Below are 24,697 nucleotides of genomic sequence, written 5' to 3' on the forward strand. Positions count from 1 at the left end.
ATTTTCTCCATCTTTGACCAACTACCTATGAACATGTGTAAAAGTAAAGGCCAATGGTGAGAGTGATCCAAGGCTGATGCTTGGCAGGGTACAATTAGTGATATGATAGAAAAAAGGTCAAGGACTCAGGAGAAGAGGGTTTTGTAAGGTTGAACTGGATTACCAAGGGGTCAAGATATGGAAAATTGTAAAGAAAACTGAGGGGAAGGTTTTGTAAAGTTGAACTGGATTACCAAGGGGTCAAGATATGGAAAATTGTAAAGAAAACTGAGGGGAAATTTCAGAAAGAATACTGGAGGGCAGTTTTACTTGCCTTTCATCATTTTATAATACAGGACATTGATGAATATAGAAACAGAGGTCTAAAACTATAAGGATGCTTGCAGCTCATCTAATGCAAAGCTGTCATTTTCCAGATAGGAAACTGAGGCCCAAGGAGCTTAAAGGTAGCAAATCTTTGAAATAGAATGGAAACTCTGACTCCAGAGTTCTTAATCATTGTTAGGAACACTCAGGGAAATAATTACATGAGATTTCATTTGTCATTTCTGATTTTAATGTACTTATGAATTTTAAAGCACAAGAGTTATGATCTCAGTGGTCTCTGAGAAGCTGCATCTGCACTGAGTTTGCCTTAGGATAACAGAACAGATACAGGTACAGTTGTCAGTAAAGTTAACATTCTTGTTTGACATTTTCATTTGTACTATTTTCCCTCTTTTGTCAAGAGAATAAAAATTTTAAATTCTGAAGTGGGAAAAGTATTACATCTTCTATACAGTTTGTCCTGTCTAAATTGTGATATACTTTGAATCTTACCCATTTTCATTTTAGACATATTAATCTAATGAATACATATACACAATTTATGTGTGTGTATTCACATGGATGTATACATATAGACACATGTGCATACATGTACATATACATTTAAACTAACAATTTATATACCTTTCAGAGATCATAGTTTCAGAGACTTCAACTCATTTATTTTATGGATAAGAAAGTTTAAGCCTTGAGAAATCAATTACTTGTCCAATAACATGTAAGGCAATAAGTGACAGAGATAGAATTTGAAACTAGGTCCTCTGACTTCAAATTTCGCACTCTTTTCACTCCACTGTGCTGACTCCTCCTTTTCTATAGGGTCATGACCACATTGGAGAAATTGGAGGCATTATTCCATTTGAGGATATCCAACTGTCTATTAAAATCTGCAAAGGTCATTTTCTAGATGAAAAAACTAAAGCCATCTCTAGCCATATTAAAAAAAAAAAAGCTTTAAGTCACTACTGATTAGAGAATTGCAAATTAAAACAACTATGAGATACCATCTCCCAACTATCAGATTTATTAATATAACAGAAAAAGAAAATGATAAATGCTGTAGAGGACATAGTAAAATTGGAATACTAATGTATCGTTAGTAAAGTTGTGAATTGATCCAATCATTCTGGAGAACAATTTGGAACTATGCCCAAACGGTTATAAAATTATACAAGCTCTTTGGCCTAACAATATCTCTATGATATCTGTAGCCTAAAAAGATCATGAAAAATGGAAAGGCACCACATATACAAAAAATGTTTATAGTAGCTCTCTTTGTGGTAGCAATGAACTGGAAATTGAGGGGATGCCCTTCAATTGGGGAATGGTTAGACAAATTATGATATATGAATGTAATAGAATACTACTGTTCCATAAGAAATGATGAGCAGGTTTTCAAAAAAAACCTGGAAAAGCTTATATGATTCTGAGTGAAGGGAGCAGAACATTGTACAGTAACAGAAACATCTTAAGGATGATTAGTTTTGATAAACTGAGTTCTTCTTGGCCACAAAATGATCTAAGATAATTCTGAAAGACTCATGATAAAAAATGCTACCCCCATCCAGAGAAAAAACTTGGAGTCTGAATGCAGATTGAAACATACAATTTTCGCTTTTTTAGGTTTTTTTTTTTCTTTTTTGTGGTTTTTCCCTTTTGTTCTATTTCACAACATAATTAATGTGGAAATACATTTAGTATTATTGTACATCTATAATGTATATCAGATTGAACACTGTCTTGAGAAGGGGTGAGGAAAGGGAGATAGAAAAAATGGAAATAAAATCATTTAAAGTAAATATCAAAAATATTAAATTTAAAATAAAATAAAATCTGCAAAGTTCCCCTCCCCACCATCTTTTGACCCAAGGGACATAAAGTAGAAATCTGATTTTATTCAGTGCTGTCAATCATAGTTCAGTCTTTTGGGAATAACTGTACATAGTTTGTATCTCTTAACCCCTATTGCTCTCAAAGGTATTACCATCTTTCCAGGCTCCCAGTTTCATTGCCTCAGAATTATTCTGGACTCTTCATTCTTTGACATTCCAAACATGTAATAACCTGTCAAATCTTGCCCTTTCTGTCTTCACAACATCTTTTCCAGCCAACTCTTCTCTCTACATAAACTCAGTTTATTTTAATATTTTACTACCTTTTGCCCAGATTATTGCAATAGAATTTTAATTGTTCACGTTAACAAGCATTTATTAGGTTCCTTTTAAGTGTCAAGCACTTTAGTAAGTGCTGGGGATAGATAAAAAAAACAAACAAACAAACAACAAACAAACAAAAAACCTAAATGAAACACAGACACACACACACACACACACACACACACACACACACACAAGAAAACACCTACTCTTAAGGAACTCAGTGAATTGGAGCAGACTTTCCAAAACTGCTACATACAAAAAAGACAGTAGGAAAAAGAAATGAATAGGGAAGGCATCAGAATAAAAGGGGTTATTGGGAGAATTCTTTAGATAGACTTTCTCCTCATTCTAATACACCTTACATACCTGCCAAAATAATTTTCCTTAAGTTCAGATATGATCAAGTTCATTCATCAATTCCAGGGTCTCTTTATTACTGCTAGGGTAAAATATAAATTTTGTTCACACCACTTCACACTTTGGCCCCAATTAGCTTTCTAGCTTCACTGGCTATTTCTCCAGACTTTAATAGAGTAGCTACAAGCTATAATTCAGCTAAACTAGCCTTCTCTTTGTTCCTCACACATGATTTTCCATGTCTTATTTTGGTGCCCTTGTCCTCACCATCACCCATACCTAGAATGTATCATTCTCTCCATGGCCTCATAAAATCTATTTTTTTTTCCTTTGAGAAGCCCCTAAAGCATTATCTTCTGCATAAAGCTTTTCCTGATCCCTTAGCTCTTAATTCTCTCCCTCCCAAACTGTCTGATATTTAATTACTTTGTATATATTTGAATTTATTCACATCATATTTGTGCTTTAGGTATTTTCAAATCTATTTGTTGTCTCATTCATTAGAATATAAATTCTTTGTGAATAAAGATTGTTTTCTTCTTTGAACTTACATCCCCTGTGGCCTATTAAACTGCCTGTCACAAAGCAGGCACCTAATAAAAACCTGCTGTTTAGTTTTTTTTTTTTTTTCTATTTAATTTTTTTGAGTATCATTGGTGGGGGGATAGGAAGAAGCAAAAGCTGTGTGTGGCATATTCCAGAATGCTTGAGAACCCAACCACATACATGGTATTCTAAGGAATTACTCACTAATTTGGCCAACCCTAGGTTATAACATCCAGAGAAAACACCTTACTCAGTCTCTTGCTAATGTGTAATCCAATTTGTCAGGAGAAATATAAGAAATTATCTCTTCCTTCCATATTTTTATGTGAACTTTAATGATTTATGAGTCCCATTAACACATAATTTCAGAAGAGACCCATCTCTCACTTCATATGAGCAATGCATTGTCTTTATGGTAGTGTATTGTAGTGGTGCAAATTACTACCAAAAAAGTAAAGCAGTTCATCCTTAGATTAACATTTCAATTCTTTGGAAACATCTCAATCATACAAAAGCATTTCTATAATGGTTATCTAATTGATCAAGAGCTAATGTAAAAACTATATACATTCTACCATAAGCAAACATAGTAAGTGGCAGACTGAATGGGATAGGAATATAGTTACATGATGAAAGCAGTTGGGCCAAATGGGCAACAACTTTTTTTTTAAACCTACTTTTCTTTTAATTAGAGAATTTTCTCTTACTCATTAATAAAACCCTATTAGACTGCAAAAGTTCCATTCTTTATCAGTGTAATTTCAATGATCCACGTACTTTCCATTAGATATGATGAACCATCTTCATTTCCAAAAACAATATTGGGAACAAGAATGACCTTAGTTTTATTCCTGGAAATTTAATCATGTCATATTTAAACATGCAGGAGGAAAATGCAGGTTTCTAGGACATAGGTATTATGGGACACATACATCAATATATGAAAGCAGTGATATATTCTTTTCAATTAATGAACTAAAGGTCTATCAACTTCTATAGCTATAAGTTTTCTTCATCACATCATGGTTTCTTATGGCAAGGATTTTTGTTTTTCTTCCTGGGTTATTTATACCTTCTGAATCCAATTCTCCCTGTGCAACAAGAGAACTGTTTGGTTCTGCATACACATATTGTATCTAGGATATACTGTAACCTATTTAACATATATAGGACTGCTTGCCATCTTGGGGAGGGGGTGGAGAGAGGGAGGGGAAAAATTGGAACAGAAGTGAGTGCAAGGGATAATGTTGTAAAAAATTACCCTGGCATGTGTTCTGTCAATAAAAAACTTATTAAAAAAAAAAAAAGTATATGGCAAGGAGTCTTCTAATCCAGTGAGGAAAGACTTGCTCATTCTAGTTAATCATCTTTTTTTTTTTTTTTCCCTTTCATGGTCTTTATGAAGATGCATCATTGAATATTTGGGCTTATGTCATTTAACAGTACCAAGAGACTCTAAAAAAGAACCCAAATTAGAAGACTGATTTGGATTCATCATGCAAGCATTTCAACTAAAATAACAAAACTTATTAGAATAAAGGTTCAAAGTAATTAAATTAAACCTGGACTTCCTACCATTTTATCAACAGAAGAGGATGTGTATGTCAAGCAATTTGTCATTAATTCTTAATTTAATGAACAAATTTCTTCTAAATATATTTTTGTAAACAATAATCAGAATATTTTACATAAATTTCAGGCAATCAATGAAGTTACAAAATTTATTCTTAACCTAATTTAATTATTACTGATAAATGTTTGATTAGGTGATTGAGTTTTATAATAATTATTATTTTCATATAATTAATTATAATAGCATAATTAGAAACCCTTATGAAAATTCCATATAACAGCAGAGTTCTTTACAATGTCCACTGTTGAAATGAATGAATTAGAGTAATGGATCCACATCATTATTATTGAAAGGCATACAATAAGCTTATTTAGTTTGTTTAAGTATAAAGGAGTTATCTGTAATTAGTATTTTAATCAGAAACTAATGAATAGACTTAATAAATTGGAGCCAACAGGCAAATCTGAAGGCAGTATAATTCCTAAAAATTTTTGAAAATGGAAATTAACTTAATTTCTCTTATAAATATAGAGAAAGCAGCGAAAGAAATCTGGAAGATAATTATGAACCAGTACATAGAATTCCCAATCCCTCTATTTTTGTCCGCCTGCATTTTTGATTTCCTTCACAGGCTAATTGTACACTATTTCAAAGTCTCATTCTTTTTGTATGGCAAAATAACTGTTTGGACATGTATACTTATATTGTATTTAATTTATACTTTAACATATTTAAAATCTATTGGTCAACCTGCCATCTAGGGGAGAGGTAGAGGGAAGGAGGGGAAAAATTGAGACAAAAGGTTTGGCAATTGTCAATGTTGTAAAATCACCCATGCATATAACTTGTAAATAAAAAGCTATAATAATAATAATAATAATTATATATATATATATATATATATATATATATATATATATATATAGGGCAAGTAAGGATAAGAGTATTGTTAAATATGTAAAGATAAAATTGCAAGAAAAAATAGCAAAGTTAGAAATGTAGACAGAGTAAAGTACACAAACATATATCATTGATGGTGAACTGGAAAGGACAACATATAAAATAATAAATAATGACACAAATCCTTGTCACACTAACATTTCCAATCATCATAATGAGCAAAGGAGATAATGTGTTGCATAATTTGATATGGATGGCTAGTCTACCAATTTTTAAGATAATTAAACAAAAAAAGTGACTTTTGAAATAAGTAACTTGGTAACAGATAACCTATGAACAAAACCAGGCCTTTTATTTGTTTTTCCAATTTTATAGCCATTGATGAATTTTTAACCCTTTAAAATCTAAAGATATATCACTGGTCATCAAAATACTAAAGAGGCACTTAAAAATTTGGTTTCTTATCTTTCTTAATAGTAGTTGTATTTGTAAAGATATGGATAAATTTGTCAGAATGATATAATGAAAAGAATGTTGGAATTTGAAAGGAGGAACTGAACCCATATTCTATCTTCTTTAAGTAATGGTGGTTAAATCATAAACTCCCTAGGCTTTGATTTTCTTATCTTTAAAAATCTGATTATCTTATCTTTAACTATAATATAATCACAAGATTTGTATGACATCTGAAGTCCCTTCCAGGTTTAAACATACACAGAACTTTATTCTCTCCTTCTTTATCTTTATTTTAAGAAAAAATCCATACAAAATGGAAAAAAAGTTATTCTCTGTAATGCAATAATCTAAGATAACCTAAAAGACTTTTAAAAAAGCAATAGTATTTTATTATTCCAATTGCATGTAAAATAGATTATAACATTCATTTTTATAAAATTTTGAGTTCAATTTTTTTTCCTTCTTTCCTCTCCCCTTCCCACAACAGCAAGCAATATTATAGTTTATACATGTACAATATTTTAAACATATTTCCATATTAGTCATCTTGTGAAATAAAACTCCAAACAAAAGGGAAAAGCTATGAGAGAGAAAATAGCAAACAAAAAAAAGATGAAAATAGTATGCTTCTCAATTCCCTCTGTACAGGGAGCTTTTGAATGGAACATACTACATAGACTTATTTTTTTTTTTTTTTTAACAATGAAAGAAAAACATGGACATAGTTATGAGCTCAATTCCACATCTATCAATAAGTATCAAGAACTAGTTTGAACTTATTTGTATTCTTTTTAGCAAATGCTGCTTCTGCATAGAAAAATGATTAAATAGTTAAAACACAAAACAAAACAAAATTTGATTGATAGCAATTTGAATGTGTTCATGAAAGACTACTGGCATTGTATTGACTGTCTTAGTGCATACATATGTTAAATGAAGGTATGCTATGACCAAAAAAGTAATAATAGTATGCTTCGATCTACATAATTCTCTCTCTGGTTGCAGATGGCATTTTCCATGCAAAGTCTACTGAAATTGTCTTGGATCACTGTATTGCTGAGAAGAGTTAAATTTATCATAGTTTATCATCACATAATCTTGTTGTTACTGTGACACAATGTCTTCCTGGTTCTGCTCACTTCACTCAGTGTTCATGTCAAATTTTTTTCTGATATCATACTCCTCATCATTTCTTATACAATAATAATATTCCATTACATTCACATACCCTAACACATTCAGGTCTTCCTCAATTGATGTGTATCCACTCAATTTCTAGTTCCTTGCCATTACAAAAAAAGACCTCCTACACACATTTATACACATCAGTCTTTTCTCCTCTTTTATGATCTCCTTGAGACACAGACCTAGTAGTGATACTGCTGTATCAAAGGATATGCACAGTTTTATAGTCCTTTGGGCATAATTCCTAATTGCTCTTCAGAATGGTTTAATCAGTTCATGAGTCCACTAACAATGCATTATTATTGTTCCAGTTTTCCCCACGTGCCCTAGAACAGTATCTTTCCTGTCATCATAGCCAAAATGGTGAGGTGGTATCTCAGTGTTGTTTTAATTTTTATTTCTCTAATCAACCATGATGGACTTATGATGAAAAATATTGTCTATCCCCAGAGAGAGAACTGATTGAGTCTGAATACAAATTGAAAAACACTTTTTAAAATCTTATTTTTCTTGGGTTTCTATTTTGTTTTATGTTTTCTTTTACAACATGACTAATATGGAAATTTGTCTTACCTGACAACACAGATATAATCTATGTCAAATTGCTAGCCTAGGAGGGAAGGAGGAAAGAAAGGAGAGAATGTTCAAAATGAATGCTGAATATTCTTTTTACATGAGGTTAAGAAAAATAAAACAGCATTAAAAATAAATTATGTGAATATGTCATATATATGTATGTATATGTGTGTATATATAAATATATTTGTGTGTATATAAAATATGTATATGACAAATATATGTGTGTGTTCCCTTAATCTATATATAGTGTTAGTATGATCTAACAGCATATGTTCTTGTGCAGACATAATTCAAAAGTACTCAAACCTGCTCACTTTGAATTCTTTGTTCTTTTACATGGCTTTCTATTTCTTTTATCTTTCCTCCTTTTCTACTCTTCTACCACTGTACATAATATGTTTCTTTCTTTTGTTTATATAACTCTCTTGACTCTGGCCTTCTATTTACTTCAATTTACCCTACTTCCACAATAATGAGAGACAGATGAAGAGAAAGGAAAGGGATGGGGAGAAAAGAGGGGGATAGAGAAATAGAGAGAGAGACAGAAAGAGACAGAGGCGGAGAGAAAGACAGTGACAGGGACATAGAGAGACAGGCACAGAGACAGAGAGGAGAGAGAGAAATAGAGACAAAGACAAAGAGACAGAGACACAGAAAGTGACAGAGACAGAGAAAGACAGAGACAGACATAAAACAATTCTCATTATTCTCAAGGGACATTTCCCATTTCTCTCCTACCATCCTTCCATCTTGTATTTCTAAAATTCCATTATTTTAATAAACTTCAATACCAGGAAGTTGAATTATATTTTAAAATTCAATAATCATAGTACCTTGTCTATAGATAGGCCTTTATAGTTTATGAAGTATTTGCATTTGATTTTTGTTACAACATCTTATGGGATAGATAGGGCAAGATTATAGATTTTAAGTTGGAAAAATTCTTAGAAGTCATTTATCCCATTTTTCCACTTTACTTCACTTAGCCTCAGTTCTCTCTTCTGTAAAATAATTTGCTCAATTTGCAAGGTTTCTAACACAAGTCTTTTGCTCAAAATCCAATACATTTTATATTATACCATATTGGCTTCATGAATTTTTTCCCTTTTTTTTCTTTTTTTTTCTTCTTATAAATGAGTAAATTAAGCTTCAGTGACTTTAAGTCACACATTCAAGGTCTTATAGTAAGAAGCAGATCAAGACATAGAGAATACAAGTCTTCTGACTTCTTGTCAGTGCCTTTTTACTATAGCATAGGCTCATAGATTTATATCTGGAAAAGCCCAAAAAGGTCATGAAGACTTTTTAAACTTTTCCTACTTGGCAGAAACTAGGCACTGACCCACAATTAGCACCACACACCAAAAATAAGATCAAAATGGGTTCATAAACTAGACATAAAGAATGAGATTTAAATAAATTAGAAGAACATAGGGCAGTTTACCTCTCAAATCTGTGGAGGAAGAAGGAATTTATGACCAAAGAAGAACTAGAGATCATTACTGATCATAAAATAGAAAATTTTGATTATATCAAATTGAAAAAGTTCTGTATAAACAAAACTAATGCAGACAAGTTTAGAAGGGAAGCAATAAACTGGGAAAACATTTTTACAGTCAAAGGTTCTGATAAAGGCCTCATTTCCAAAATATAAAGAGAATTGACTCTAATTTATAAGAAATTAAGCCATTCTCCAATTGATAAATGGTCAAAGGATATGAACAGACAATTTTCAGATGAAGAAATTGAAACTATTTCTAACTATATGAAAAAATACTCCAAGTCATTATTAATCAGAGGAATGCAAATTAAGACAACTCTGACACTACATACCTGTCAGATTGGCTAGCATGACAGGGAAAGATAATGCTGAATGTTGGAGGGGATGGGGGAAAACTGAGACACTGATACATTGTTGGTGGAATTATGAATACATACAGTCAGATTTAGAACTATGCTCAAAAAGTTATTAAACTGTGCATACACTTTGATCCAGCAGTGTTATTACTGGGCTTATATCCCAAAAAGATCTTAAAGAAGGGAAAGGGCCCTGTATGTGCAAGAATGTTTGTGGCAGCCCTCTTTGTAGTGGACAGAAACTGGAAACTGAGTGGATGCCCATCAATTGGAGAATGGCTGAATAAATTATGGTATATGAATGTTATGGAATATTATTATTCTGTAAGAAATGATCAGCAGATTTGATTTCAGAAAGGCCTGGAGAGACTTACATGAACTGATGCTGAGTGAAATGAGCAAAACCAGGAGATCATTATATACTTCAACAACAATACTATATGATTATCCATTCTGATGGACATGGCCCTCTTCAACAATGAGATGAAACAAATGAGTTCCAATAGAGCAGTAATGAATTTAACCATCTACACCCAGCAAAAGAAATCTGGGAAATGAGTGTGAACCACTACATAGAATTCCCAATCCCTCTATTTTTGATCACCTGAATTTTTGATTTCCTTCACAGGTTAATTGTATACTATTTCAAAGTCTGATTCTTCTTGTGCATCAAAATAACTGTATGGACATGTATACATATATTGTATTTAATATACACATTCATATATTTAACATGTATTGGTCTATCTGCCATCTGGGGCACAGGGTGGGGAGAAGGAGGGGAAAAATTGGAACAAAAGGTTTTGCAACTGTCAATGCTGAAAAATTACCCATGCATATATCTTGTAAATAAAAAGCTATAATTAAAAAAATAAAATAAAATAAACTTTTCCTACTTGTGACTCCTTTTTGCCTGAGAAACTTTTATATGATCCAAGATACAATAGTTATATAAAATAGGTATATAAATCAAACATTTACTGATAACGTCATAATTTCACCACTCACAGTTTAGTTAGAAGACCCAATGTGGGATTGTGATCCAAAGTTTAAGAAACTGTAATCTAGATCTATCTCCCCATTTTATGAATTAGGAAACTGAGGTCCACAGAGATTAAATAAATAACAGTGAAGTTTTCACTAGTAGTAAGAGGCAGAGTCAGGATTTAAATAGTAGAGTCTTTTGAATAGCAGTATCAATGTTCATTCTACTCTTTTGTCTCTTTAGGCTAATTCTTGTGCCATATATATTGGGTTATAATTTTTTTTAAAAAGAAATGCTTCTATGATTTTTCTTTCTTTTTATGTTTTCAAATGGGAAAAGGGAGGATAAAAGAGATAGTGAGAAAGAAAGAAAACAATGAGTTCAATAGCTGAAAAAAATCATGTTATATTAGTAATGTAAGTACTAATTTGAAACTGATATTCACATAATCGAACACTTTCTAGAAGCAAATCTTCATTGCTGTTTTTTTTTTTTTCGTTATTTGTCAGCAGTTTAACTATCAATTAGTACAGTTTCTCTAATGCATGGAGTAGGCCTAACTAGAAATCTATATTTGTAATACTTACTGTACTGGCAGTTTCTTCCCATAAATTCACCAGGACACTCACAGGAATAGTTGGCAACAAGATCAGTACAGATCCCACCATTCTTGCAGGGTTCTGATTCACATTCATTTATGTCTGAGAGAGAGAAGAGAGAGAGAGAGTGAGAGAGAAAGAGAGAGAGAAGAATTCAATATTCAATGGGAAAAAATTGGATTACAGAAAAAAATGCTTCTTTTAAGGACTATAAATTACACATTAATCAAATAGCCATATCATTGTTAGTAATCTAAAATATTTTGTTGTTGTTGTTTTTCTTTTGCCATGCTATGTATTTCCTTTAATGAACAAAAAGAAAGCAAAACATAATCAAATAAATATGATATTGTCAATCAATTTGATTTGAAGTCAAATAGAATCAAATATTAGCTAGGAAACACAGTCACACAGGAAGTGATTGGATTCCCTAAAATACCCATGAATATTTGGAAATGTTTAATGTTCTCATAAAATTAAATAGAACAAATTAACCCTAATCAGGAGATAAAATTAATATTACTTCCAACTTCTAGAAACCTACCCTGCAGGATTAGCTGCCAACTAAGATTGCATCATTTCATCTTAATTCATTAATATTCTAATGATAGACTTGTTTGTTTCTTAATAGTTTCCCTTTGATGAATGAGCTGAGAGGCAAATCCAAGGCAAAAATTAAAACTAGTTATTTCCTAATCATAATAAATGTATAAAGAAAATAGGTTTCTCTTTTAAAGTTTAGGAGACATTTGTTTGGGAAATCTTACTCTTTCTTACACAAAAATTAAAAAAAATAATATTCCTAATGAAATTTAGACTACACACATATATATATAATTTATATTTTTAAAGAGCATCTAGGTAACACATTGAATAGAGTTCTAGGCCTTTACTCAGGAAGATTCATTTTCTTGAGTTCAAATTTGGCCTCAGACATTATCTGGGTGATCCTGGACAAGTCACTTAACCCAGTTGCCATAATTTTCTCATTTGTAAAATGGAAATGAGAAACTATTGGATGATATTTGCCAAGCAACCCTCAAATGGAGTAAATAAGAGTCAGATACAACTGAAAATGACTGAACCAAAAAAGAAAAATATCTTTCACTGAACAAAACAAGAACAGTATCCTCAAATATTTATTGATATGATACCTAAAACGTTTGAAGAAAGTAGTGAAAACTATAAATTAATGGCACAGGAAGATTGTGGTAGCAGAGCCAAATAAGCAACAAAATACTATTAATGTTGGCTTCATAATTCAAAATTATACATCTGTATCTATATATACTGAGATAAACATAGATTAGATGATAAAAAGATTTGAACATAGATTTTTGTATGTTCTTTTTAAAAAGTGTTAGTTCACTAATGAATTCAATATGTAGAAATTTCCTCCACTGACCTAATATCTATATCTAAAAAGAAAAAAAAAAAACTTTTGAAATCTGAGTAAGGAAAAAGTAGATAATGATTTAATTCTATACTTTGCCTCTCTCTCTCTCTCTCTCTCTCTCTCTCTCTCTCTCTCTCTCTCTCTGTCTTTGTGTGTGTGTGTGTGTATATGTATATATATATATATATAACTTGGGGGCCAAGTAGAATAAAGCCAGAAATTTTTTAGTCCAGTGAATAAAGGATTAGACCTAGTCGCTAAGACTGGGATTTGAGTGCTGTTTTGGACCTTTATTAGCTAGATGATCCATGAACAAATTACTTTTCTTCTTCCTTAGTTTTTTCACAAGTCCAATAATGCTTCTCATGAGAGAAATTTTCACAACTCCAATAGTGCCTATTTGAATATTTGAAGGATTTTGTGTGTCTAAGCTTCCTTTTCTACAAGATAAACATTCTTACTTCCTTTAATAGATGTTTAAAGTCCCACATAAAGATATATTTTTTTCAAAAGTCAATAGGCTCTGGAGAGACTTACATGAACTGATGTTGAATGAAATGAGCAGGACCAGGAGATCATTATATACTTCAACAACAATACTGTATGATGATCAATTCTGATGGACGTGGCCATCTCCAGCAATGAGATGAACAAATCACTTCCAATTGAGCAGTAGTGAATTAAACCAGCTACACCCAGCAAAAGAACTCTGGGAGATGACTATAAACCATTACATAGAATTCCTAATCTCTATATTTTTGTCCGCCTGCATTTTTGATTTCCTTCACAGGCTAATAGTACACTATTTCAAAGTCCAATTCTTTTTGTACAGCAAAATAACTGTTTGGACATGTATACTTATATTATATTTAATTTATACTTTAACATATATTGGTCAACCTGCCATCTGGGGGAGGGGATGGGGGAAAGGAAGGGAAAAACTGAAACAAAAGATTTGGCAATTGTCAATGCTGTAAAATTACCCATGCATATAACTTGTAAATAAAAAGCTATAATAATAAAAAAAAAATTTTAAAGTCAGTAGGCTCCCAGGATATATCATTATCATCAACAAATGTTTGAGGGAGGACCTGTGAGTTAACTACTATGATAAGAGTCTGAGGTGTAAATAGGCATAAAATGCAGCCCAGTCTCTACAAGATTACAATTTAGTTTAGAGAGACATAAGACAAGTATTGATTCTTATAAAAATTATAAAATTTGTATTGATGGGGGGGAAAAGGAGGGCACTTCTAGACAAAAAGGCTTCATGAGCAAAGTATTGAACATACAAAAGTAAATAGTATTCTGAAGGAACAATGAGGAACAGGAATAGTGTGAAGTGTAAAGTACAGAAGAGGAAGAGAGGAGGCACAATGGATAATGTACTGGAATATAGAGTGAAGAAAATCTGAATTTGAATTTTGCTGCAGAAACTTAATAGCTGTATAACTCTAAGAAAATCATTTATCTTCTCTGTGTCTCAGTTTTCTCTTCTGTAAAATGGAATATCATAACAGCATGTTCTTTAGAGGGATGTTATAAGGATGATTAAATTGTATAAAACACTTAGTAAATATTAGACAGTTATGCAAAGGCCAGTTATTCTATAACGTAATGAGATTTGTGATAGAACAAACTAGTTTCAAAATTAATGAAATATTTCCTTTCCTTTTAAGTTTCAAGTTGGAGGTTTAGATAGTGAATAGGAAGAAAGAAGAGGAGTAAATATTGGACTGAAAAAGAACTCCTTTGTCTCTTTTATTCCAAATCAATAGTAAACAATTTTCTACTTCTGTAATTTAGCTCCTATTCCACTTTAAAATTACCAAGAATATTTCATTTGATTCATAATCTGTAAGCAAAAGCTCTGCTTTTAGATATTAAACCAATTAGAGTTCTTTAGGACCCAGGTGAACTTCTGCTGGCAGCCATCACATATATTTTAAATCAAAAAGGAGGAGATAAAGATAGCGAGGAAGTAGGCAATAATAAGTGGAGATAGCATTTATTCATTTCCCTCTTTAAAATGACTATAATATATAATAGGAAAATACACCAGCAAATATGGTATGCAGTTAATTCTATTCCATTAGCATGGCCATGAATCAGCCACTTAACCTCCCTTTTATTCCCATCTGTAAAACAATAATTGTATCCTATCCTGTTGTTTAATGTGCCCAGTCTGACAAATTCACAATTTCCTCTACAGTCACACAGAATTAGACAGCCAGACATGAGGAAAATTGAGTCAAAGATGTATCAAATGCATTGAGATTTTTAGATAGAAAGAACGATGCATTGTTCCAGATCTGAGATGAAATTTATAGTAACAAAAGCAAAGCCAGTTTTTGCTTTTTTTTCAGTATTTACAGCACATGGAAGCTTTCAGAATTCCACAATGAGATCACAATCAAGGGACATTTTATGGAGCATTAATGATTTGCAGGGACTGTTATTCTTTGCTTCATTAGATCTTTCAATTCTTTTCACAATAAACACTATTAAAAGAACATTTGAAGCAACTCTAATCTGATATAAATCAACCTTTTAACCTTACAGTTATTTATTCAGCAGACCAGAGCTACAACCAACATCAAGGCAACTTATAATTAAGGGTATTAGATTCTAAAGATGAGCAATTATCACCTTTATCAGTGGATAAACTAGAATCTGGCTTGCTAAGGTAAGGAAAGTTTACTGCCATTCTCAGCTCAGAAGATGTTATTCTTTTTTTTAAATACCTTTACCTACCTTTACACTTTTTGGTAGCTCACTGTCTATTTGACTTCAAAGAATTATCATCATTTTATTGTTTTATGTTTGTGGTAGCTATATTAAAAACCATACCATTTTTTTCAATATTTGAACCATGCTTGAGTATATACATTTCTGTCCAAAACTTGCAATTATTTTGAATTGGGTACATCAGTAAAACATTTCTACACATGGTACCTCTGCAAAAAGGCAGAGTTGGATAAAGATATGTAAATTAGAAAGATTTGTAGAAAAATTTGGATCATGTTATGGTTTATTCATCCTAGGATCCTTGCATCTTCCCTGACCATTGACATGTCCTGTTAATTCCACTGTCATGATTTGCTCTTATATCCCCATTTTTTCATAGCCTCTGTAGCTCAGTTAGCACACTCATCACTGTCATATTGTACTACTAGATTAATCTCTTGAATGACCTTTTGTTTTCTGTAGTCTTGTCCACTCTTATTCATAAAACTGCCAAAATAATATTTCTAAAGTACTACTCTGATTTCACCATCTCCTTCCCAAAAATTTTTCCTTGACTACTGAATAAAGTATAAACTTTCTTTCATATAACTACTATACTTTATGTACTCTATAACTCAGCTACTTTGCAACAGTCACAGTAATGCTCTGTAGTAATTCTCCATTGTTATGCCTTTGTTTGAACTATGTTGCATTTTTCAATTTAACATTACAGTCCTTTCCCACCACCCCTATCTTTACCCCTTGAAATCCCTTATTCCTATCACTTATTGGATAAAATGTAGTTTGATATAGTGAAAATAGTGCTGGGGCTGGATTTAGAAGACAAAAATTTGAATCACATCACATTAAATTATATTTGTACAACTATGGCCTATCACTTCACTTCTCATAGACTCAGCTTCATCATCTAAAGATAACTAGTACCATGACAAACAGAATATTGACCTAGAAACAGGAAGGCCTGGTTTTAAATTTCAAAAACTTACTAGAGTTGTGACTCAGAATAAGTCATTAAATCTTTTTTTTTTTTTTTACCTCGGTTTCAATTAAAAAAAAAATTAAGTGCTTTATTTTTTCTGCTTATGTGTATATTATGTATATGTATATTATATATTTTTTAAAATACATATTTCTTTATGAATCATGATGGGAGAGAAAAATCTGAACAAAAGGGAAAAACCACAAGAGGAAAAAAAAAACAGAAAAGATAAGAACAGAGCATGCATTGATTTACATTAAATCTCCATAGTTATTTTTCTGGATGCAGATGGCATTTTCTATACAAAGTTTATTGAAATTGCCTTGGATCATTGAAGTACTGAGAAGAACCAAGTCTTTCATAGTTGATCATCACACATTCTTGCTGTTAATGTGTACAATGTACTCCAGGTTCTGCTTGTCTTGCTTAGCATCAATTCATGTAAACCTTTCCGGATCTTTCTAAAAAAAATCTGCTTGTTCATAATTTTTAGAATGATAATATTCCATTACATTCATATAATCATAACTTATTCAGCTATTCCCCAATTGATGGGCATCTACTTATTTTCTAATTCTTTGTTCCCACAAAAAGAGCTGCTAAATTTTTTTAAAAAAATTAAAAAGAGCTGCTACAAACATATTTGCAAATGTAGTCCTCCTTTACAATTTTGTTGGAATATAGACCAGTAATGGAATTGCTGGATCAAACGGTATATACAGTTTTATAGTTCTTTGAGTATAGTTCTAAATAACTCTCCAGAAAGGTTGGATATTTCATACTTCCATGAACAATGCATTAGTGTCTCAGCTTTTCCACATTCCCTGCAACATTTATCATTATCTGTAATGGGCTAGAACTCTGGAGAAATATACTTGAGGCAAGGATTCTTACAATAAGGTGTTAACTCAGTGGAATTGATAAGACAATGGTTATCTATGGTGATTAATAGTTCTCTAGTTCAGTATGATTTAATCATACAACAAATAATGGTTCCCTAGTAATATAATGATTGGATTATACTCAGTATGGTAAATTGATTTAATTATAATAGACTATATAAACTGGGGAAAAACTCAGCCACAGTAGAGAAGATTTGACCAGCCTCATGGTGGCTCTCCTGATTTCTCCACTAAGACCAAGGACTTGGGCTGGGTCCCAAGATCCTCCAGAGAGCTAGTCTGAACATTATATTTTAATCCACCCTGATGTGGGGGCTCTAGAAAACAACAGTATGTTTTGTCACCCCAATGCGGGAGCTCTAGAAAACAGGACATTACATTGAGATATGCAGACTGCTGACTGGCTGATTGGCTGAGACTGCTGCCACAGATTGAGACAATAAAGGAGACAATAAAGACTTTGGACTGTATCCTTGACTATTCTTGTGGTGATTATTCTGCTAAAACCAAGGCTGGTCCGGAGACCTCCAGAAAGCTAAATAGAATATTATAATTATCTTCTCCAGTCATCTTAGCCAATGTGAGAGGTGTGAGATGGTACTTCAGAGTTGTTTTAATTTGCATTTCTCTAATCAATAGTGATTTGGAGCACTTTTCATATGACTATAGATGGCTTTAATTTTGTCATCTGAAAATTTTCTATTTATATCCTTTAATCATTTATCAATTAGGGTGCCTCAGTTTCCTTAACTATAAAAGGGGAATTATAGTTCTTACTTGACAGGGTTATTGTAAGGATCAGATAGATAATATTTGGACAAAGTACACAAGTTTCTGGCACATAGTGGATACTACACAATTGTTTCTATAATTCCAAACTATAAAATAGGAATGATAATATTTTCACCATCTACCCAAATAGTCATAATGTTGAATGGAATTTGTAAATTCTAAAGTATTTTGCATCTATAAATTATTATTATCTCAATCCCAATGCCTGAGAATGATCATTTCTTTCTTGGTTTCACCATAGCACTTTGTATGAATCTCTAATTTATTCTTTTTAAGTTCTACCATGAGTTACAATCATTTGGTTTATGTTCTGTAGGGGTTCTGATTTAGTTCATAATCACCCTTCTAGATAGTCACATTATCCCTCTACTTGGCCATCTTCTCTACTTAATAAATCCTTCCCACTGGTTCCACACAGTTATTTATTTTTATCAAATATTTTTCAATTTTATTCTACAATACCTTTAAAACTGCTCAGGTAGTGCCATATGATCCTAGGGAAATAAGACTATATTTATCTTTCCTAATCTAATGAAAGCATCCTATTAATTATTGGTAGGATGAAAGGAAATTGCATTTTGAGATGGAATTTTGCAGATAATGGAGTCTTTATTTTATAGAAAAGGAAACTGGGGAGCAGAGAAGTTAATCACAATGTGCACGGTTTACACAAAATGTTTAAGTTACAAATAGACAATATTTAATCTTGTATCTTTGTCCTGTACACTGCAGGAAATAATTTGCAAGTGAAATTCTTTCCCATATCCATCAAAGCTGAAGACCAATATCCATCACGCTAAAGCTAATCTGATGAACTGTATATTTCTATCTCTAAGCCTATACTTGGCCCTCAAATCATCAAGGTCTAGTTCTCTAGTTGGTTTCTTCCCTTTCATGTATTTCAAGTGATTTTCAAAGTCTTCTTTGTCTCTATAAAGTCATACTTTGTGAATTTCCTTTTTCTCACTTGGACTCCCCATTTTTTATAGATATTTTTCTCTACAGAAACTTTTTGACTCTAAAAATTAGCCACAAAGGTGCTTTTTAAATCACTTGATGTTTCTGATATTGAATTCCCATGTGAATTATTCCTTTTTAAAAGTTTATCTTTGAATTTTTCCAAATTCCTACATTTTGGCGGTTTCTGTTCTGAAACTAGGTAAAGACATAAAGGATTTCATTTTTTTTTTCATTTTATCTCTTCAACTGGGACGTTAAATTTATGTTGTACCTATGCCTCAATGAATTAACTTTAAAGTCCAACTTAAATACCTTTTTCTTCAGGAATCCTTCCCCTATCCTAATTTCTTATATTAATAGTACCCTTTCTCTACTTCAGACTTCAGGCAGTTCCTATCATATGAATTATACCCTTATGCATGATTATTTATTATAATTATCTATGCATGTATGACAAGTCCCTGCAATAATGTAACTTTCACTAAGTCTCAGTTCATGTTTTTGAACTTATGTATCTTCCCTCCACTACACTTTGGTTTTGAATACAGTAGACATTTAAATATTTGTTAAAAAAATAACATGAACAAATGGTTTTAAGTAATAATCAAATGTTAGTTTTCCTATGACTATCTTTGGCATTTAAACCTTTTGGGAATAATATAACCATTAATAGTTCATTTAAATTTTCCAAGTCAAGAATAAAAACTCTTACAGCTTATTACCCAAGAGAAGCATAATCATAAGCTCTGCAATCAGGATCCTTACCCACTACTGCCCTTGACAGCTTGATCACCAATTACTTTAGAGTTCTCAATGTGACCATTCAGAAAGAAACCACTTCCCAAGATGCTTCCATGTTATTAGTGAATAATACAGTTTCCATCCTCTAGATTTAGTCCATTGTAATCTACTTACAATCCAACTATATTCTCAGTAAGTTGGCACAGTTAGAGCATAGAGGCAAAAAGTCAAAGATGGGAATATCTGTTCCCTTTCTAAGCTGTTTATTGAGGAAGATACTTGCACACTACTGTATGTGATTAGGGATACTGTCTGACCCAAATGAGAAGAGATATAAAAGTAAATAAAAAAGGTACATTGCAAACCATAAATGCCACAATTATAATTAGTCTATAGTCAACAAGCTTAAAGTTTAAGTGATTTCATGCCCTGAGCCTTTTATTTAACTCCTGTTGAATTCAAGCAAATTTTATAAAAGCAAAATTAGGATATGCTGATAAATGTTTAACAATTGAGCTTTCCAGGAAAAATAAAATAGAATGCACATACACTTTTAAATTTAATCTGCATTATTAATATTTTCTTAAGCTAGACAACCAACAGGAGAATAAATAAAGTTCTAATTTTCAGCAATAGTTGCTTTCTGAAATGTAAATTCATTCTGTAAATTTAACAATTGTCTCTTGAAAGATGCTTAAAGCTGGTCCAGCATATCCCTGTATGACTAAAAAATGAAAGATTAATGATAGTCGAAAAATAGACGTGTATTTTTTTGTTGTTGTTGTTGAAGCCTCTCTCTAGTATATAAAAAAATCAACTCAAGAGGCATTTTCTAATGTATCTATAGCCTCATTATTATAATAGGTCTGGCATCTTACCTGTGGAGCCTAGCACATTGTTTTGTATATGATATACAAATAATAGGGAATCAAATAAATACATAATGATTTAAACATATAAGGTGCCAGATATAGAATCAGGGACAATTGGGTACAATTACTAACTAATTCTGGGGATGACCATTAATCATTATGGATTTGGACTCAGAGGACCTGGTTCTGAATCCTAGTCTTGTCATTTATTATGTGTGTTACCTTGAGAAGGTCATTTTACTTCTCTAGGACTTAGTTTCCTCATAAGTCAAATGAATGAGATAAACTATTCCATTCTATCTCTGTTTCAAAGACCTTTTGAGCAAAGATACTAAGGTCCCTTCCTACACTTAATCTGTGGCACTTTATTCTTTTCTAGTTTAATTTAATTTAATTCAATTAAACAAGGATATTCAGGGTCTACTCATCACCAAATATTAACTTGGGCCTAGGGATTCAGACAAAGAATTAGGTGTTCTTGCCCTCAAGAAACTTACATCCCATTGGAGGAATTTTATTAACAAGGAAGAATTCAGAACCAATGGTAACTTAGGGAGTTGGGCTCTTCATTATTGAGTAGTTAATACTGAGAAAAGAACTAAAAGTTCATAGTCTCATTTCATTTTGTGGAATCCATAATTCTCACCCAACTTGGAATAAACTCTTGGGGCAGATATAGGAAATTGTTTTTCAAATATACCATAATATTTTATAAGTTTTTAGAAATTACTAATTAGAAGAATTCATTTTTGATTTATTTTTATTATATTTAGTTAAGTGTGTGTATATATATACATATATATGTATTTATGTCTATATAAATATATACACAGAAATATAAAACCTCCTATTAGATTATTTTTAGTACTATTTTTAGACTGCAATTTAGAGACTTTTAAAAAATAGTGCCTAACAGGGCAGCTAGGTGATACAGTGGATAGAGCACCAGCCCTGAAGTCAGGAGGACCCGAGTTCAAATGTGGTCTCAGATACGTAACACTTCCTGGCTGTGTGACCCTGGGCAAGTCACTTAACCCTAACTGCCTCAGCAAAAAAAAAACTATATATATATATATATATAGTGCTTAGTACCTACAAATATCAAAATAATTAGCAAACTATAGTGGTTGAGTTTTCATACTTGAAAGTTCTATATGTATCACACATATGTATTCATGTATATACATGCATATTCATATGTGTATATATACATATGAATATGTATATACTGTGTACACATGTGCATATATTTATGCATAATGTAGAAAAGGGGAAGGGTTATATTAATATCAGTTTTATTTCCACAAGGTAAAATAATTTGCAACTTGACAAACAAGGTCTTATTTTAGAAAAGTTACTTTAATAGTGGTATTGGTCTTTCCTGTAGTGCTTCTATCTCATAATTACCCATTACTTCCTTATCTCTCTTTACTTTATCTTCAGTAATCTCATTAAGTACTATAGTTTCCATTTTAATCTCTATTAAAGTGTTCCACAAATCTATATATACAGACTTTGTCTTTTTCTTTAACTGTAGTTCCTTTATCTAAGGATCTGCTAAACAATTTAACCTGGGTATCCCATTGGTATCTCAAAATTAACATCTCCAAAGAATAATTTCTAATTAAATTGGCATAATCAGATAGGATTCAATTTTTTTGAATTAATATTTATTAATTATATTGGACTATAGTTTTCTTTATCTATTTTAACTTTACTAGGTTTAGGTATTTTGACTATATTTTTCTGATAATAAGATTCTGGTATAGTTCTTCCTCAACTTTTGAAGACAATCTGTGAAGTATAGGAATTAAATATGCTTTAAATGTTTGATGGAATTCTCCATGTAATGCATCAAGTCCAGGAATATTTTATTTCTCATAGTTCCTTTACAACTAGATATATTGTTTTTTCTTGCATTGAGTTATTTAAAATAGTTTGAATATTTTATGTTTTTGATATCATTTCTCTATTTTATGTTATTAGTTAGCTAGCAAATAACTATGAATAATATGTTTTGATTGTTCTTTTTATTTCTTCTAGTTTTGCTGTTGTTTCATCTTACTTATTTGCTATTTTATTTATTTAATTTTCAGCTTTCTTCTTTTTAATCAGATACACTAAATATTTATAAATATTATTATTAGAGACTACATATATCAGCCTGCTTTCTCCATCAGCAGGAGTCAATAGCTTTGCAAAGTTGGTGCTTGTGGATTGCAAGGTAGGATTTTGCTCCTGAAGGACTATGGCTAAACTAGCTGACTGATCTGAGCAAAGTTCCTCAGTTTTGAGCTCTGGTCTTTATGACACTGGAAAGTAAAAAGAGGGAACAAGATACAGGGTTGGTTTTGATGTAAACTTGTATGTCTTCGAGTCTTCTAATAGGATCCCCTGTTGGTACTTTAGGAAGGTGAGTGAGGGGTGTTGAGTGAGTTAAAATCAATGAACATCAGTTTCTGTTTTATTTTTTTAACTTCTTTTGGAATTTAGGTGTACTAAACCACAGAAACACCCGAAGTTGCTTTATCTTTGGTATATAATTTCTGTTTTGAAGAGGTTTGAGAGATTGTGGAACCAGAGGAAGAATTTAATCTGCCTTCTCTTTGCTCATGAGATTTAGTAGCCCATCTGGGTTTTCTATCTCAGTCCTATCCCTTATTCAATGAATTGAGAAGTCTTACTAATTCAATCTTCACATTTCTCGCTTCAGTCCTCTTCTCATATACTCTGTGTGTGTGTGTGTGTGTGTGTGTGTGTGTGTGTGTGTGATATATAAACATACATCTATAGTAACTACCTCATCATCTCCTTCAACAGTAATACTTCAAATTGTATTCTTTTATCTATCATTAGGTCATGGGTTTAGAACATTAGGGGAATTACTATGAGTTCAACTAAAAAGCTAGATTGGTTCAAGATTATGTAAGGCTTTAAAAGACAAATAGAGAAATCTTCATATTATCATGAGCAGAGAAAAAAGGACATCAAGTCTAACTCCTTCATCATCCAGATGAGGAAAAATGAAGCATAGATTAATTAGATAACTTGTTCAAGGACATCCAGACAACAAGAGTTAGAGGTTGAATTTGAAAACTTGTTCTTTGACTCCTGAATCATTTCTTTCTCCCACTCTGTTTTTCTCACACTATTTCTTTTTCTCTTTCACAGTGATCTTTCTGCCATGCCAATATGCCTTCCCTATACTAGGTTTTTCTGCCCCTTCCAACATATACTCCATGCAGTTCCCAAACTGATATTCCTAAAAGACTATCTATCTATGTCGCCCCTTGCTCAAGAAGGTGCTGACTCCATGAGAAAATAAAGAATTTTCTGTTCACCATTTAAAATCTGGCAATCTGGAGCCAATCTAGCTTTCTAGACTGATCTCATATTACTCCCCCTTGTGTACTATATAATCCATCTATGATGGCCTAATTGCCATTTTTCAAATACAGTAATCTACCTCCTGCTTCATATTCTTTTCTTATAGCCATAATTGTAGTTCAAATCAAGAGCCTTTTTTATTTGTATTTTCAGATCCTCTCAGTTGTTAGCACTTCCTAGCTTCTCCCTTCTTCCAAGAAAAATGACTTGCATTTACTTTTTACCCATTTTATTATTTTCCTCTTTATGTACTTGTTTTTCCTCCTGAGAAAGTAAGCTTTTGAACACTATTTTTACTTTTTTCTTTCTATTCCTAGGACAGGGCCTTGATTTAATTATATATATATATATATATATATATATATATATGGCTATTAAATTTAAATCAATTGAATTG

The 24,697-nt window shown here is 31.9% G+C and overlaps 1 protein-coding gene across 2 annotated transcripts in view; it reads right to left on the reverse strand.

Annotated features, from left to right (window-relative positions):
• EDIL3 (EGF like repeats and discoidin domains 3) overlaps nucleotides 1–24,697 on the reverse strand; it is a 634,428-nt gene that overhangs the window by 266,300 nt on the left and 343,431 nt on the right. For both annotated transcript variants that reach the window (XM_051993052.1, XM_051993062.1), the window contains one exon: nucleotides 11,512–11,625. In XM_051993052.1, the coding sequence (XP_051849012.1) occupies nucleotides 11,512–11,625 (114 nt within the window). The remainder of the gene's footprint in view (nucleotides 1–11,511; nucleotides 11,626–24,697) is intronic.

The sequence above is a fragment of the Antechinus flavipes genome, chromosome 1, assembly GCF_016432865.1.
Source record: "Antechinus flavipes isolate AdamAnt ecotype Samford, QLD, Australia chromosome 1, AdamAnt_v2, whole genome shotgun sequence".
Taxonomy (NCBI): domain Eukaryota; kingdom Metazoa; phylum Chordata; class Mammalia; order Dasyuromorphia; family Dasyuridae; genus Antechinus; species Antechinus flavipes.